The 15,155-nt window shown below is 41.1% G+C and overlaps 1 protein-coding gene across 2 annotated transcripts in view; it reads left to right on the top strand.

The window, feature by feature from the left end:
* Nucleotides 1-3,654: 3,654 nt before the first annotated feature.
* Nucleotides 3,655-15,155, top strand: part of rnaseh2a (ribonuclease H2, subunit A) — a 34,431-nt gene continuing 22,930 nt past the window's right edge. The window contains exons 1-4 of one of the 2 annotated variants that reach the window (XM_073069137.1): nucleotides 3,655-3,852; nucleotides 8,031-8,102; nucleotides 10,967-11,093; nucleotides 14,166-14,253. In XM_073069137.1, the coding sequence (XP_072925238.1) occupies nucleotides 3,726-3,852; nucleotides 8,031-8,102; nucleotides 10,967-11,093; nucleotides 14,166-14,253 (414 nt within the window). In that variant the 5' untranslated portion in view covers nucleotides 3,655-3,725. The remainder of the gene's footprint in view (nucleotides 3,853-8,030; nucleotides 8,103-10,966; nucleotides 11,094-14,165; nucleotides 14,254-15,155) is intronic. The other variant, XM_073069138.1, reaches the window with a different exon arrangement.

Here is a 15,155-nt window from a genome sequence, read left to right as displayed (position 1 = left end):
AGTGATAATAATAAATAAGTAGCAGAAATGGTTATCTACATCAGAAACATAGACACGTTCAATTGCACAACAGATAACTGGATGATGTACACTGAACAAATAGAGCAGCATTTTAAAGCAAATGGAATAGCTGATAAGAAACAAGTGCCAATTTTGCTGAGTGAAATAGATGGAAATGCATAGTTTGCTTCGAAGTTTAACTGTTCCAACCAAACCAGCTGAAATGAGCTTTGCTGATATTGTGAATGCATTACAGGAATATTTAGATCCAAAATATTAATTGTTATTAAATATTAAGTGTTAATTGCAGAACTCTTCAGGGTTAACAAGTGCAACCAAAAGGTAGGGGAGTCCATTTCAGCTTATTTAGTGGCCGAATTGAAGAAATTCTCTGAAAATTGTCACTTCAGTGATGAGTTTAATGATGCACTGAGAGATCATTTAGTTTGTAGAATCTTACAAGAAAACATTCAAAAAATAGCTCCTGACTGAATCACAGCTCGCATTTAGAAGAGCAGTAGAAATCACTGTATCAATGGAAACAGCATCCAGAGATGTAATTGAGTTGCAGTCAGGAATGAAGTGAGCATGAACAAAATTTCAACACCTGAACAGAAATCTGCCTGGCCAAACAAATTACATTACTGTTAAAGGCAAAATGTAAAATGTAAAGAAAATGTAAAAATGTAGGACACATACAAAGAGCATGTTTGGCAGAAAAAAGTACAGGGTGCAACACAGAGAAGAGATAACAATAAAAAGTAAAGTTGTAGTTTCAAAGAGAGCATTAATCTGCATGATGTTGATGAAAATCCGATAATGATGAGAATGACACAGGACTACGCAGCGTTGAGATTTACAATGCGAAAACTAACAAGAGACAAGCAATATTGCTTACTCCAGAAGTAAAATATTGCTTCAGAATATTGCTTACATCAAATCACTGGCTCAGCTGTTTCAGTCATTACATGAAATTAGTTTGAATGACATTTCAAAGATTCTGAACTGAAGCCTGAAGATATCCAACTAAGAACTTATAATGGAGAAAAGATAACTCCTGTGGGAATAACATCCACAACAGTGAAATACAACAATCAACAAACCACATTGAGTTTGTATGTGGTAAGCAGAGGAGGGCCAGCATTGTGAGGTCATGAGTGGCTGAGCCAACTACAACTTGATTGGAGATCCATCCACCAGTTGCATGCACATCCCCTGCAAGAGAGTCAACTGAAAGTGAATGAAGGAAGGTACTGGATAATGCCACAGCAGTATACAAGGATGGCACTGGAAAACACAAACATATCAATTGAGTTAAATGAAAATGCCACACCTAAGTTTTGCAAAGTCTGTCTGGTTCCTTAAACTATCCATGATAAAGTAACCAGTGAGCTGGATCACATGGAGGCTGAATGAATTCTTTCCAAGGTTGAGTGGAGATAATGAACATTACCAGTGGTTCCAGTAGCCAAGAAGAATGGGTCTGTCAGGATCTGTGGTGATCTTAGCATAACCATCAACCCAGTACCGAAAGTAGATCAATACCCTCTGCCCAAGATAATGGGTATTTTTGCAAATGTTTCTGGCAGTAAAGTGGACTTAGCTGAGGCCTACCTACAGATGGAGCTGGAAGAAGAGTCCTGAGTGTTTTGCATCATAAATGCTCAGAAAGGGCCTGATTGCTATAATTGGCTTAACTCTGGAGTAGCATCTGCACCAGCACTCTGGCAGAAAGCTGTGGGCCGGCTACTGGAAGGCTGCCCAGATACTCAGTGTCACTTGGATGACATCATTGTTACTGGTAAAGATGACAAGAAACATATCCAAAACCTAACGAGGGTGTTAAAAAGATTAGAAGATTATGGGCTCAAAGCACACCACAATAGTCTAAATTCTTCGAACCAAGCATCATTTGCTGTGGTCACACCATTGATGCAAAATGTTTACACAAGTGTGCTGAGAAAATTCAAACAGTGGTGAATGCACTGAGAGATAGATAAGTTTGTGGAATCATGGAAGAAAGCATTCAAAAACAGATCCTAACTGAAGCACAACTTACATTTTAAAAAACAGTTAATTGGCTGTATAAATGGAAACAGGAGACAGACGCAATTGGGTCACAGTTAGGAATGAAAGAGAGCAGTGATGGTGGCGGAGGTGGAGGCACACGTGAGAAACGGTTGAGGGAAAACAGAGGTGAGAGGTGGCATGGTCGAGGCAAGCGGAAGCAGAGGTGGGGTCGAAGCAGAGTGAAGGCAGCGTCATGGTGTCACCAAGAGCGAGGAACGTTCCGATGTCTGGTCGATTTAAGGACCGGTCTGAATCAGAAAGGTCAGGTACGGGCTGAATTGTGACTGTGGGTTCATGTCCCAGAGCGGTCTGAGAACGAGGAACAATCCGATGTTTGGGTGATTTAAGCGCCAAGCTAGATTGAACAGATCAGGATATCTTGACGGTAGATGAGATGAGTGCCAGTTCTGCTCACTGCTCTGTGACATTAACTCGGCTCCGCACTGATCTGAGACTGTGGCCTGTTCCAGCTGCAGAGATGCTTGGCTTTGTGTCTTTCGTAAAACTTCAGTTCTGAAGCTATTTGCTTACTTTTATTGTTTGTATGATTTTGTTTTCTTTCTGTGCATCGGGCAAAGGGCTTTTTTAAAATGTGTCTTTTTGAGATTCCTTTGTTTTATGGCTGCTGTAAGAAGATGAATTTCAAGGTTGTGTAATGTATACATACTTTGATAACAAATGCACTTTGAACGTTGAGATGACACCGATCAGTTGAGGAGGGCAGAGTCAACAGAGAAGTGACCAGATTTGTCAGAACCATTTCCTGCAGTTTGAGTCAACTCCAACAACCATGACGGAGGAGACCTCAGAACCTGAGAAAGTTTCATAGCCACAAGTCTCACATGTCAAGCAGAGTGAACCCTCTTGCCAGGAAAGACATTATCCCACAAGAGTAAGGAAGCCTCCACAGTGATTACGTATTTAGGCCTGAATGGGACAATTCAAAATTTACTATGCTGTGGATGTCTATATAGTAATTGTTTTACACAGAGAGAGAACGATGTGTTACATATTTGAGTTTAGATGTATTCTGTTGGAGTTTATAGCCAAGCAGGAAGGTGTATAGTGTATTTAATACTTAAGTAATATTTCAGTAATTTTGTAAATATATCGTGTGATTAAGCATTCTTTGTTTACATAATTCATTAGGGTTTTATGTAAGAAGTACATAAATCTTTCAATTAATTTCAGGAGTTACAAAACATAATATAGGGTCCAGAATGCATTTAATTGATAGTACAATAAATTTATAGGGGCATCCTAATTACATCCACCATGTATTTTGAATAAAGTACATTTTTAACATTAGAAAAACTCTCTGAAGTATACAAAAGAACAAATCTACTCCCAATATCTAACAAAACAAAGATCACCAACTTGTCTCGGTAGTCCTCAGGAAGACTACAACTCCCAGAAGCGATTGCAGGTCGTACGCGTGCGTAAACGTCTGACTTTTTTTTTACAAGCCGACCAATAGCGCATCTTATTTACTTTAGAGACGAAGACAAGTCACTCATTAAAGTAAATATGAGGCGCCGTGAAATTTCTTTGTCTCATTTTCAATCTTCCGCGCCACCGGAACAGAGACCGTCTCGGAGCGTCACGGGTCAGAGGTCGCGGCGAAGTGCGGGAAAGTTTCAGCGGGCGGCCGGCCGATGGATCTGAGCGAGTGGCGGCGGGACCCGGGCAGCAGCTGCCGCATCAGCTCGGCTGTGGCGGCCGCCTGTCGCGATGAGCCCTGTAGCTTGGGGGTGGACGAGGCGGGGAGGGGGCCAGTGCTGGGTGAGTGCCCGGCGTGGGGAGGGGATGCGAGTGGGTGCTCGTCCCGGGGCGGAGCGGGGGGTGGGTGCCCCTCCGGGGAGAAGGGGTATGCCTAGGGTCAGGTGGGGAAGGGTGGGAGTGAGTGGCTGAGCCTGGGGGGGGGGGGGGGGTGATGGTGGTGCGCGATGGAGGGCCTCGGTGGGGATGATGGGTGAATAGTTTGGAAGGTGGGGTGGGGGTCGACCTGGAGGTGTGGCCAGGCATCAGGAAATCAGCCCATTTGTCTCATCAGTTTTTTTTCCTGGCGTGTTGGAGGCTGAGGGGAGAACTGATAGAAAATTATAAAGTTATGAGAGATATAGATTGATCATCATATTCTTCGCGAGGTAGCAATGTTAAACACTAGGAATTGGGTGGGAAAGTGTTTTACACGGATGGGTGGAACAGATTGCCATGGACAGTGGTGGAAGTGTATATGATAGTGGCAATTGAGGCTTTTGGGTAGACTCATGAATGTACGGGGAACGGAGGGATATGGAACATGTGCTGGTGGATGGGATTAATTTTATTTTACATCACGGTAGGACAAAAGCCCTGATCCTGTTCTATGTTCCAAGCCTTCATCATGATCACCATTTACAAGAATCCTATGTTAAACCCGTTACATTTTCCTTGCATTCTCACTTCCTTCCAGATTCTAACCCTCCCCCAAGCAACAGCACCATTTACAGCAGCCAGTTAAGCTGCCAGCCTCCGGGTTGGAGGAACTTCAAGCCCAGTGGCCAAAACTTGCACGGTCATGGTGAGAATGTGGTTGCTCCACACACACAGCACTGGAGATCAAGATTTGACCCTGGTTACTGTTGCTGTGCCACTGGGCTGCTTTTAAGATCTTGAACGAGGATAGAGGGGGTTAGAAGGAGTGCCCACTCGTGCCCTCACCTTCTCCAGATAAAACATGAAGCATCCTGATGAATGTGGCGTCTGTTAAGATGGGGGACTCATCTGTGATCAAGCTGCATTGTTTTCTTTTGTCCATAGTTTTCACTCACTTTACATCACTTTCTCTTGCTTCCTTCCATTTGTTGTGATCCCGGTCTCTTTGCAGACTAGGGGCTGACTGATAGTGTACTGGTTAGTACATAATAGTGCCATACAACAGAAGAGCTTTGTTAGGCCTTTCCAGAATGTAAGACCATGAGATAGAGGAGCAGAATTAGGACATCTGGCCCATTGAGTCTGTTCTGCCATTTTATCATGCTGCTCCATTTTCCCACAGTCCCAATCTTCTGTCTTCTCCCTGTATCCCTTCATGTCCTGACCAAATAGCCTTAGCAGTGAAACATTACAGAGAGGCCTTTACATTAGCAGTGAAGCCCTACAGTGTGTTACACAACAGTGTATCAACCTTTGCCTTAAATATATGTTAAGATTTGGCCTCTAGGGCCATGCCTTTGGCAACAGATTCACCACTGTCTGGCAAAAGAAATTCCTCATCTCAGTTCTAAAAGGATGCCCCTCTACTCTTAGGCTGTGTCCTCTGGTCCTAGACTCCCCCACCATAGGAAACATCTTCTCCATGTCCACACTATCAAGGCCTTTGAACATTCAATAGGGTTCAATTAGGTCACCCCCCTCATTCTTCTGAATTCCAATGAATACAGGCCCAGAGCCATCAAACAGCCTTCATATGACAAGCTGTTCAATCATTTTTGCAAACCACCTTTGAATCCTTACTAATGTCAACATGTCCTTTCTAAGATAAGGGACCCAAAACTGCTCACAATGCTTCAAGTGAGACCTCACCAGTGCTTTATAAAGCCTCACCATTACATCCTTGCTTTTATATTCTGGTTCTCTTGAAATGAATGCTAAAGTGACATTTGCCTTCCTCATCAACTCATTCTGCAAATTAACTTTGCACTTCAGATTTGTGAATTTTCTCTCCATTTAGAAAATAGTCTACCCTTTTATTTCTTTTACTAAAGTCCTTGGCCATACACTTACCAACAGTATTCTATCTGCCATTTTTCTCCTAATCTTCCTGTGGCCTCTCTACTTCCTCAAAACTACCTGCTGCTCCTCGTATCGTCCACAAACTTAGCAACAAAGCCATCAATTCTGTCATCGTAATTTATTGACACATAACGTAAGAAGATGCAGTTCCTGTAGAACACTGGTCACCAGCAACCAACCAGAAAAGGCCCCCTTTATTCCCACTCTATTTTTGTACTAGAAACAAAAACTTGGTTTTAAAAAATAATCTTTGGACACAATCACTCAGTGATGTTTATTTTTCCCTCATCTGCATTTATTCCTTTTCCATACAGTGTACTTACAGCCCCAGGGGCATGGTTTTAGAATAATTGCAGTGGCACGCACTGCTAGTTTGCCTTTTGAGGATTCCCCTTTTTAAAGGTGGAAACATTAATCCTGTCATACAATGTGCTTTAAATTACAGCTGACACTAGTTGTCTTGCTGTGGGGAAGCAATTAATAGTGTTTCTATGGTGCAGTTTCAATACCCACATTAACCATTTATACTTGAAAATAGATGTAAGTAAAGACGGACTGTCAGAAGGATTGGATTGAAATTTAAGTTAAAATGGCAAAAAAGCCAAAAGAGATGTATTTTTACAAAATCTATATAGTGTGAAATGTCTTGAAAGGGTGGTGGGAGGAGGAATAATTTGCAGGAAGGGTTTGGATAATTATTACATCGTGCAAAATATTAAGTTCGTGTAGAAGAACCTCTACTTCAAACTAAGTGGGTGGATCTTTCAAAAAACTAACACGGAGATGATTGAATTAATTGCTTTCAGCACTTACTGGTGTGTTCTGGGAAGGGTGAAAGGAAGGAATGTCACCAGCGGGTTGTGGAATATTGAGCCATTACGTACCATGTTTTACCCCAAAGGTTTGGCAGCAGGTGGCGTAGCATACTCTACAATGCTCATTAGTGTTGAAGTAGCTAATTATAGAGCTGGAAAAAGGTGCATTGATCCACTGAGAAATATTTGGCAGATCATGATTGGCGGAAACCAGTGGTGTCATTATTGATAACTTGGGAAAACAGTCCAGTTGCAATGTTATGTGGCATCAAATAACTACCGTTACTCACTGCATGGTGTGTAACACTATAGAAGCACAATGACAATGCGTTTTAACTTATATCTTGGGGTGAACTAGAGCTAAACGCTGAGGTATGGCTTCAGAATACAAGGATGTCCTTTTAGAACAGATGAGGAGGGTGGTGAATCTGTGGAATTCGTTGCCACATATAACTGTGGAGCCAAGTCATTGAGTATATTTAAAACGGAGTTTGATGGAGGATCTTGATTAGTGAGGGTATCAGGTTATGGGGAGAAGGAAGGAGAATGAGTTGAGAGGGAAAATAAATCAGTTCTGATTGGTGGAGCAGAGTTGATGGGCTGAATGGCTTAATTCTACTCCTACGTTATGGTTTTATAAATAAAACCTTGCTATTTTTTTTCCTATAAGCTACTTGCTTTCGGTCTTATGTAATTGTGAACGGGGGGGGGGGGCAGTTTAAGAGTTTTGAATAATTTCACACATTTCCTTACATACGGCTTTTGAAACAACAGACTAACAAAATTATTTTTTGGGTTCAGTCTCATGTTTCTGCAACAACATTATTCACTACAAACATTGACATGAATTAGGAATTTGCTGTGATGTGTCGGCGTGATATGCGGTTCTAAAAACCAACAATTATAAGAATAAGGAGTTATATAAAAACAAATTAGAGGTTAAAATATAGATAATGATTAAAAAGTGCATAAATGCCAGCATATTTTTGATGTAAACTGTGTTATAAAAAGTGGTTTAATGTGTCTACAGTGTAGTGCAGTGACTGAGGTTAAAGATCGAGGGGAATGGTGGGGGGGGGGGGGGAAGCTCTAACTGGAATGATTGATCAAATTAACTGTTTGTGGGAGGAAACTTATAAGATGGCGCAAAGTTTTTTATTAGCAGTCTAGCACTTTACAGGAAGGAATAAATTAGAATCTTGATTTAATGGAATTAAATTTTCAAAGTTCATTACTGTTATGTGAAATGAATGCACTCAAGTTTAATCGTTTTCAAGGCTGTACTGATCTGTGTGCATAGATCTCCTTCACTAGTGTTTGGTGTCAGCAACTGTTGTACTTAATGCCCACTGTTTTCCTGTTTTTCAGGGCCAATGGTTTATGGAATCTGCTTTTGCCCTCTTTCCAAGCAACAACAACTCGAAGAGCTCAAGGTCGCTGGTATGGAAGTCTAAACATCGGCCACTACTGATAATGCAGCTGAAGTATGACAGTGCAAAACCCAAACAGAGATGCCAAACAAACACCAGATGAGCAGCTAAAAATCGTTGCTCATGTTTTATGGAATTGATGGTGGAGAATTCAGTATTCACCCCCTGTCTTTGGGGTGCTGCTCTTTGTTTCAGTGCTGTTGCTGGTTTTTCAGAGAAGTTCTGAATTTGAGCCAGAATTCTTGAGTGTGAATTTCAGACTAAGTGAATGTATTTGAGTGCTGCTTATTGCAGACATATACAAAGGGCAGAGATCTGTAGCATTCTGAATGAGCAAGATTAAAACTTGTCAGGAATGGGAGCCATTCACCGTATGGACTTCAGTTCCATTATTGCTGTTGTTATATTTATTATAATTTTCACAAAGAATTGTTTATTTTTAAAGGCTGATTTATACTTGTGCGTCGCATCTACGCCGTAGGTGTCGCGTACCCCACGCTGTACCCTACGTGCACCTCTCCAGAAAAGTTACTCACGTGTCGTGGTGACGCAGACAGCAACAACTGTGATTGGTTCGCTTGGTAGCATTGCATTTCCTCCTACGAATTTCCAGTTGCTTTTTCTCCTCCATGTTTGTAGGCTGTGTGTACACCGATACGAAATAGATGAACCAAATCGTCAAATCTACCTGCCGACATGCGAAAATGTTTGAAATGCATTTCCTCGTCCATGTCTGTTATGAAGTAACTCAACACAGTGGCATAGAAACTCCACCACCAACTAGCATTTTGGTGCACACCAACGCATGCTCGTTATGGTATAGAGCGATGCAAAAGAGAAAATCAGGGCAATGGCATAGGCTGCGGTGTAGCCTGTACGCACAAGTATAAGTCAGCCTTAAGAGGGTTCTGCAAATGATTCTTTTTTCTATTTTCTTTCACTTCAACAGATTGCAATCTTGCTATCTCCTTGGCAAGGGTGGTTCAGACTGGGAATGGAGATGTTATCATAGCATCCAATTGCAAAAGTGTACAGTACACAAGGAGTCCACAATCTGTAGTATCCATGCAGATCTGTGCAATCTGAAATCTTCCAAGTTGCACCTCATGCCGAGTCGGTTTTGGGTCCATGCCTTGGACTCTTGTGAGCTTTGTCAAGCACTTTGCTAAAATCCCTCTGTACTGTTATGCTAGACATGTACTGTTTGCACTAACCCCTTTTTATTCCCTTCATGTTCCCATCAACTCCCTGCAAATTCAATCGCTCACCTACATTAAAGACCAATGAACCTACCGACTCAAAACTGAGCTTAGTGCGAAGAAACTGAAGTGCTCAAAGGGAACAGAGTGATGATTACTGTCCTCCAGTCTGAATTCTTATGGATGAGTACTCCCCAATATGTTTTTCTTTCTTTGAAAGTAAAGACAAACAGTACACTCAGGCTGAGATCCATGCAACAAACCTGCCACTAAGCCCAGACCTTGCTGCCGGGAACTTGTTGTAGTTCGCTGCTCTATACTGGCATTCCTGCAGCAATATGTTGCCCATGACATAGTGTGGGAATGTTGCTTGGGTGGCCACTATGCTGAGACATGGACTCTCGCTCAGTGGGCGTGAGGCATTGCAGCTGCACGTGTCATCAGGTTGGCCAGGTCACTGGTCACTTCATTTTGGATGTGAGAGAGGTTACTGTCTTCCCTCTTTGTTTTGCTGCACAACTCTTCTCAGTCCTGAGATTTCTCTTTAGTGAAGGACTTAGTGCCTAGCAGCCACCAGTTTGGGACAGAAATCTCCAGCTTGGGGCGGGCATTGTAGCCAAACAGTGTGAGATACAGGAACTACCATCGTGTACAAACGGAGTGATGGATCCCGGTAGTCTGTCAACAGCCAGAGTAGCCCAGTAGTGGCATCCCAGCCAGGTTGCTGCTTTCTGCCCTGAGCCCTACATCTAGGCAGGGTAACAGTTTGGCACAAACTAGATGGGCTGAAGAGCCTGTTTCTGTGCTGTTGTACTCTATGATTGTGAGTGTTGAGCAGCTACACTGATTGCTGCAGCCTGTCAGCACAGCCCTCTTATACAGTGCCTGTTACCTCCATGGCTTATTCCAGTCTAGACTCTGCTGTGCCACTTGGAGATTATTTGAACTGTTGAGTGCCATTTAGGTTTGAACCCTCAACCAAATTTTTGGCACATCAGCAAGGAAGGTACAGTGATACTTTCAGTAAAATAGCTACTTTGCCTTGTTGAAATCTCAGCTTTTTAAAGTCCTAGCATAGGTGCGGTCTGATCAATAACTTGATTATTTTTCATTTAGAAGTAGAAATGTTGGTCATGAATGTAGTTTTATGTAAATCTTATCCTTTGGAAAGGACTATAGTACCATGTGCTCTGTACATGATTCCGAGCCCACAGCAATGTGATTGACTTATTTGCCTTCACAAATGGCCCAGCTTGACAATTGAGTTGAATATAAATTGTTAATGATAGATAAATGCTGATCTTGTCAGAGTTAGGAATATCCTGGCAATGAATGAATATTGCTTTTGCAGTTGTTAGTTTAAAAAAGGGTGAAGTGGGGATCCTTACTGTCTTGGGAAGTATAAATGCCCCTGTCAAGGCAAAACGAGGCTTCCCATTTATTTTTTGTGGAACTCTAATGTAGTAGTGGTTGCCAACAGGCAGCAACATGTTTGATAATAATTCACTGGTCTTGAGAGAAACACTGGCATTGGAGACAACACCTTTATGTGTGAGAAATATCAGTATTTATTGCATTTTCCCGCTAGGTTATGTATCTGGTTATTAGCTATTTATGCCTCATATGCCAGTTCCCTCTGTTAAACATAATGCTGACAATAGTTTGCTTTTTGCAGACTCCAAGACATTGACAGAGAAGGAGAGAGAGAAATTGTTTGCCAAACTAGATGAAACGAAGGATTTTATTGGCTGGGCTATTGAGATCCTTTCGCCCAATGTAATTTCAACAAGTATGCAACAAAGGTACTTCTCAACATACTGACTGAAAAGGAAGTGTATATTAATGCACCAGGGAACAACAGCATAGCTGTTATTTACTTGATGCATGATAAGGAGTAAGGAGTTTTCAAATCCTACAGTGAGGAACTCTGTGGCTCCTAGGGGTGGGGAAATTCTTATAGTATTGTAAACAGCCTATGAATCAATTGAATTGTCATTAAAATAACATTTGATTTTCTATGTTGTTTAGACCATAAGACTTAGGAGCACAATTAGGCCCAACTAGTCTGCCCTGCCATTTGATCATGGCTGATTTATCCCTCTGAACCCCATTCTCCAGCCCCCTTTGAACCCCATTCTCCTGCCTTCTCCCCGTAACTTTTGACACCCTTACAAATCAAGAACCTAACAACCTCAGTTTTAAGTAAACCCAATGACTTATTCTCCACAGCCGTCTATGTCAATGAATTTCTCAGATTCTCCACCCTCTGCTAAAGAAAATTAAACGTTTCCTTGATTGGTCTGGCCAAAAATATCTCCACACTTGCTTATCTGAATATCTAACCACTCAGATATGTTAACTTTCATACAAAACTCAAAATGAATACCTGGCCTGAATACTTATTACTGAATTAGGCACTGAATCTGTACGTGACAAAGTCTTATAACCTTGTAACCTCCTGAGTTCAATTTTTGGATTGTGTCTAAATTAGGAGTGTCTCATCACAGTCTGGTCAAGAAACATCTATCAAAGATAATGTGATCCAGGACAATCCTTGGCTGTACCCGTTCCACCAACAGACGTGCTGGAGATAGTGACACAGTAGTATGCAGTTAGGGGAAAATGAGACCTGTTAATTTTCTCAACATCTTATCAACTTGAAACCCTTAAAATCTATTGATAACTGCTTATTCCCTTCCCCTGGGCTAATGCTGCTTCATCAGCAATGTTAAAGCCGATTTGAAAGAAATACGTAAAGTACAAAGACAGAATGGTCTGTTCTCCTCTCCTATTAGATTCCTTCTTTTTCACCTCCCACCTTATCAATTCAACCCCTTCCCCTACTCAGTGGGCTTCACCTATCACTTAGCTTGTACGCTTTCCTCTGCCTTCTGGACCCCGCCCTCCCCACACACACACCTTCTTGTTCTGACTTCTTATCCCTTCCTTTACAGTCCCGATGAAAGGTCTAGGCCTGAAACGTTGACTGCTTATTTCCCACCATAGATGCCAGCTGACCTGCTGAGTTACTCCAGCATTTTTTGTGTGTTGCTCTGGACTTTCAGCATCTGCTGAATGTCTTGCATTTGTGATATGTTGTAGCTGAGGCTTGTGGTTTGTGTTTTAGGTGTCCATGCCACTTGGCATTGCTGTAGGAACTCTCGGGGTTAGGGTCCTTGACCTGGCTGTAGAAATCGTGGAAAGTTAATTATGCAGAAGGTAGCCATTCAGCCTAATATGTCTGTGTTGATTGAAATAAAAAGATCTTGTTTGAATATTCCATCCTTCAGTTCTGTGTCTGTAGACCTGCAGGTCACATCTTCAAGTGAATGTCCAGGTAATTGTAGATGCGATGAGGTTCCCTGCCTTTCCTCCGTTGTTCTCAAGCCACAACTCTGATGAAAATGTTTATGTACCAATTTCTTAGATCTCTGCCCAACTGCTTTTGACGCTTCTGCTAAGTCATGTCTAAAGGCAGTTCTTTTAAAATTGTTTTGGAATTAATGCAATAAATCTAATTTGGTCAGAAACAGCAGAACAATGAGTCAACTGCCTGTATATGGTCAGTGACTGAATTCTGTATTTTTTTAAAGCAACTTCCTATAAGTGTCTGGGTGTATACTGGGTGTATACTTTTAAATGCATCAGCAGATGTGATTTTGTGTCCTATATGATGTTGTGCCTTTGCTTTCTTTGTCATTTTTTTGGTCATTCTTCTTAAGACATTGACCAATCTTTTATCTATTAAGCCTATCCAGGCTCACTCCTCCACATTTGCTTGTAATCTAGTCTCTCTCGGACATTATCAATACTACCTTTTCCCTGACTCTCTTTCCACCCACCTACTCTTGCAATACTAGTTAACAAGTCAACCAACATGTCTTTGAGATATTAGAAGAACTTAGGGCATCTGGAGGAAACGCACAGAGCTAGAGAGAACACATAAAAACTCAGAATAGTAATCAGTCTCAGATCCCAGCAAAGGAGTAACTGCTAACTGCTGCACCACTATGCTATCCCATTTTCCTATGACTACTTCTTATTAGAAACGTGAAAAGAAAGAAAGTGCTGCCACAAAAAAGCAGGATCCATCATCAAGGACCTTCACCATCCAGGCCATGTTCTCTTCTCACTTCTACCTTCGGGCAGGAGGTACAGAAGCCTTAGGTTCCACACCAGCAGGCTCAGAAACAGTTATTACCCTACGACCATCAGGTTCCTGAAATAGCATGGATAACTCCACTCACTTCAACTTTAAACTGATTCTGCAATACCTCGACTCCCTTTCAAGGACTCTTTACTTTTGAACTTGTAAATCTGTATACTGTTTTGTGTATTTAAAGTTTTTAAGTCAAAAGCAGCAGTAAATTTAGAATATATGGAATTTATTGACTTAATGGTTTCAAAAAGCAACACATGCATTCAATGTGCTAAAACCTTGCAGCTTTGAAGGTCCACTACCTTACTTTAAAAAAAAAGACATCAGCTTTAATCCCAATAACTGAATTTTCCATAAATGGTAGTTTCTCAGAACATAGTTGCTTAAAGTCATTTCAAGATTCAAGGTTGTTTGTCATTTTTCAGTACATGAGCGGAAAGGAAAACAAAATGATTGTTACTCCGGATCTGATGCAGCATGAAAAAAATCACAATAAGTATTAAAAAACACAACAAATATAAATATGAAAACTGAAGAGAGCTGGATAGTTTTTAAAATGCTTGTTTAACTTACTTGTTCAGGGGAAAATACATATATATAGTATTTTATTTATTTATATATATATATATATATATACTGTGCGTGTGTGATATATTTATATAGAGATAACATTTTCAAAGTGATTTGCTGACCATGATTCTTGTTTCCAAAACAGAACCAAATGCAACCTGAATACCTTGTCTCATGATGCTGCCATTGGCCTCATCCAGTATGCATTGGATAGTGGTGTCCAAGTCAAAGAGGTGAGAAGGAGAAGTTCACTGCAGACAACTGAGTAATTCTGTGCTAAAAAATCAAGTCATACTATTAATGAAAAATTGCAAACAAAGCAGAAATTGATGGAAATTCCCTGGAGCAATAAAGAATCTGCCGGAAGAACTCAGTGGGTTGAGCATTACTTGGGGGAGGAAAGGAAACATCGACAATTATGTTCCTCCTACATATGCTGCTTGACCTGCTGAGTTCCTCCAGCAGACTGTTTGCTCTAGATTCTAGCATCAGCATTCTTTTGTGTCTCTGGAAGTACCCAGCTGGCAAGCATGTAGCAAAAAGAGTTGGTAGACTAGTTGCGACCATACTAATCTTACAATTTACTTACCTTTAAATGATAACTTTCTACCTGAAGCAATTTTAATTTACGTGGGGAATCAATGGTGCAGTAATCAAAAATAGTAGATTAGCAAAGCTGGAGATCTGAGTTCATATTCCAAAAAGGGAATTCAAGTTTAGTTTTACAGTCTTGTGCGGGGGGGGGGAGGGGGGGGTGGTGGTGGTGGTGGGGGCGGGGAGTGGGTTTAAGCCTTATAATGGAAACCATAAAACTTACGAATTGTTGTAAAAATGTTATCTGTTAACTAATTGTGTTTTAGTGATTCCAACTTTAGAAATGTGGTCTTTTAACTGCCTGTCAAAGCATTGGTTTGATCATCATCTCTTCATTTAATAACCTTTGCCGGTTCCTGTAATATGCTTGGGATCCTGATGCTGGACTTTTAAAAAATACACTTAAATGTCTATTTACAAAATGGAGGTTGAGCTTTTTTGTGCTCAAGTACATTCAGTCAAGGGTATTAAGTAACCTGAAAGGTGTAATGCAGTGTCTACCAAAATAGGAAAATTGTTTTTAACTAGTAATTTGAATAAA

The sequence above is a fragment of the Hemitrygon akajei genome, chromosome 16, assembly GCF_048418815.1.
Source record: "Hemitrygon akajei chromosome 16, sHemAka1.3, whole genome shotgun sequence".
NCBI lineage: Eukaryota > Metazoa > Chordata > Chondrichthyes > Myliobatiformes > Dasyatidae > Hemitrygon > Hemitrygon akajei.
This window is presented reverse-complemented; position numbering and strand designations above follow the sequence as displayed.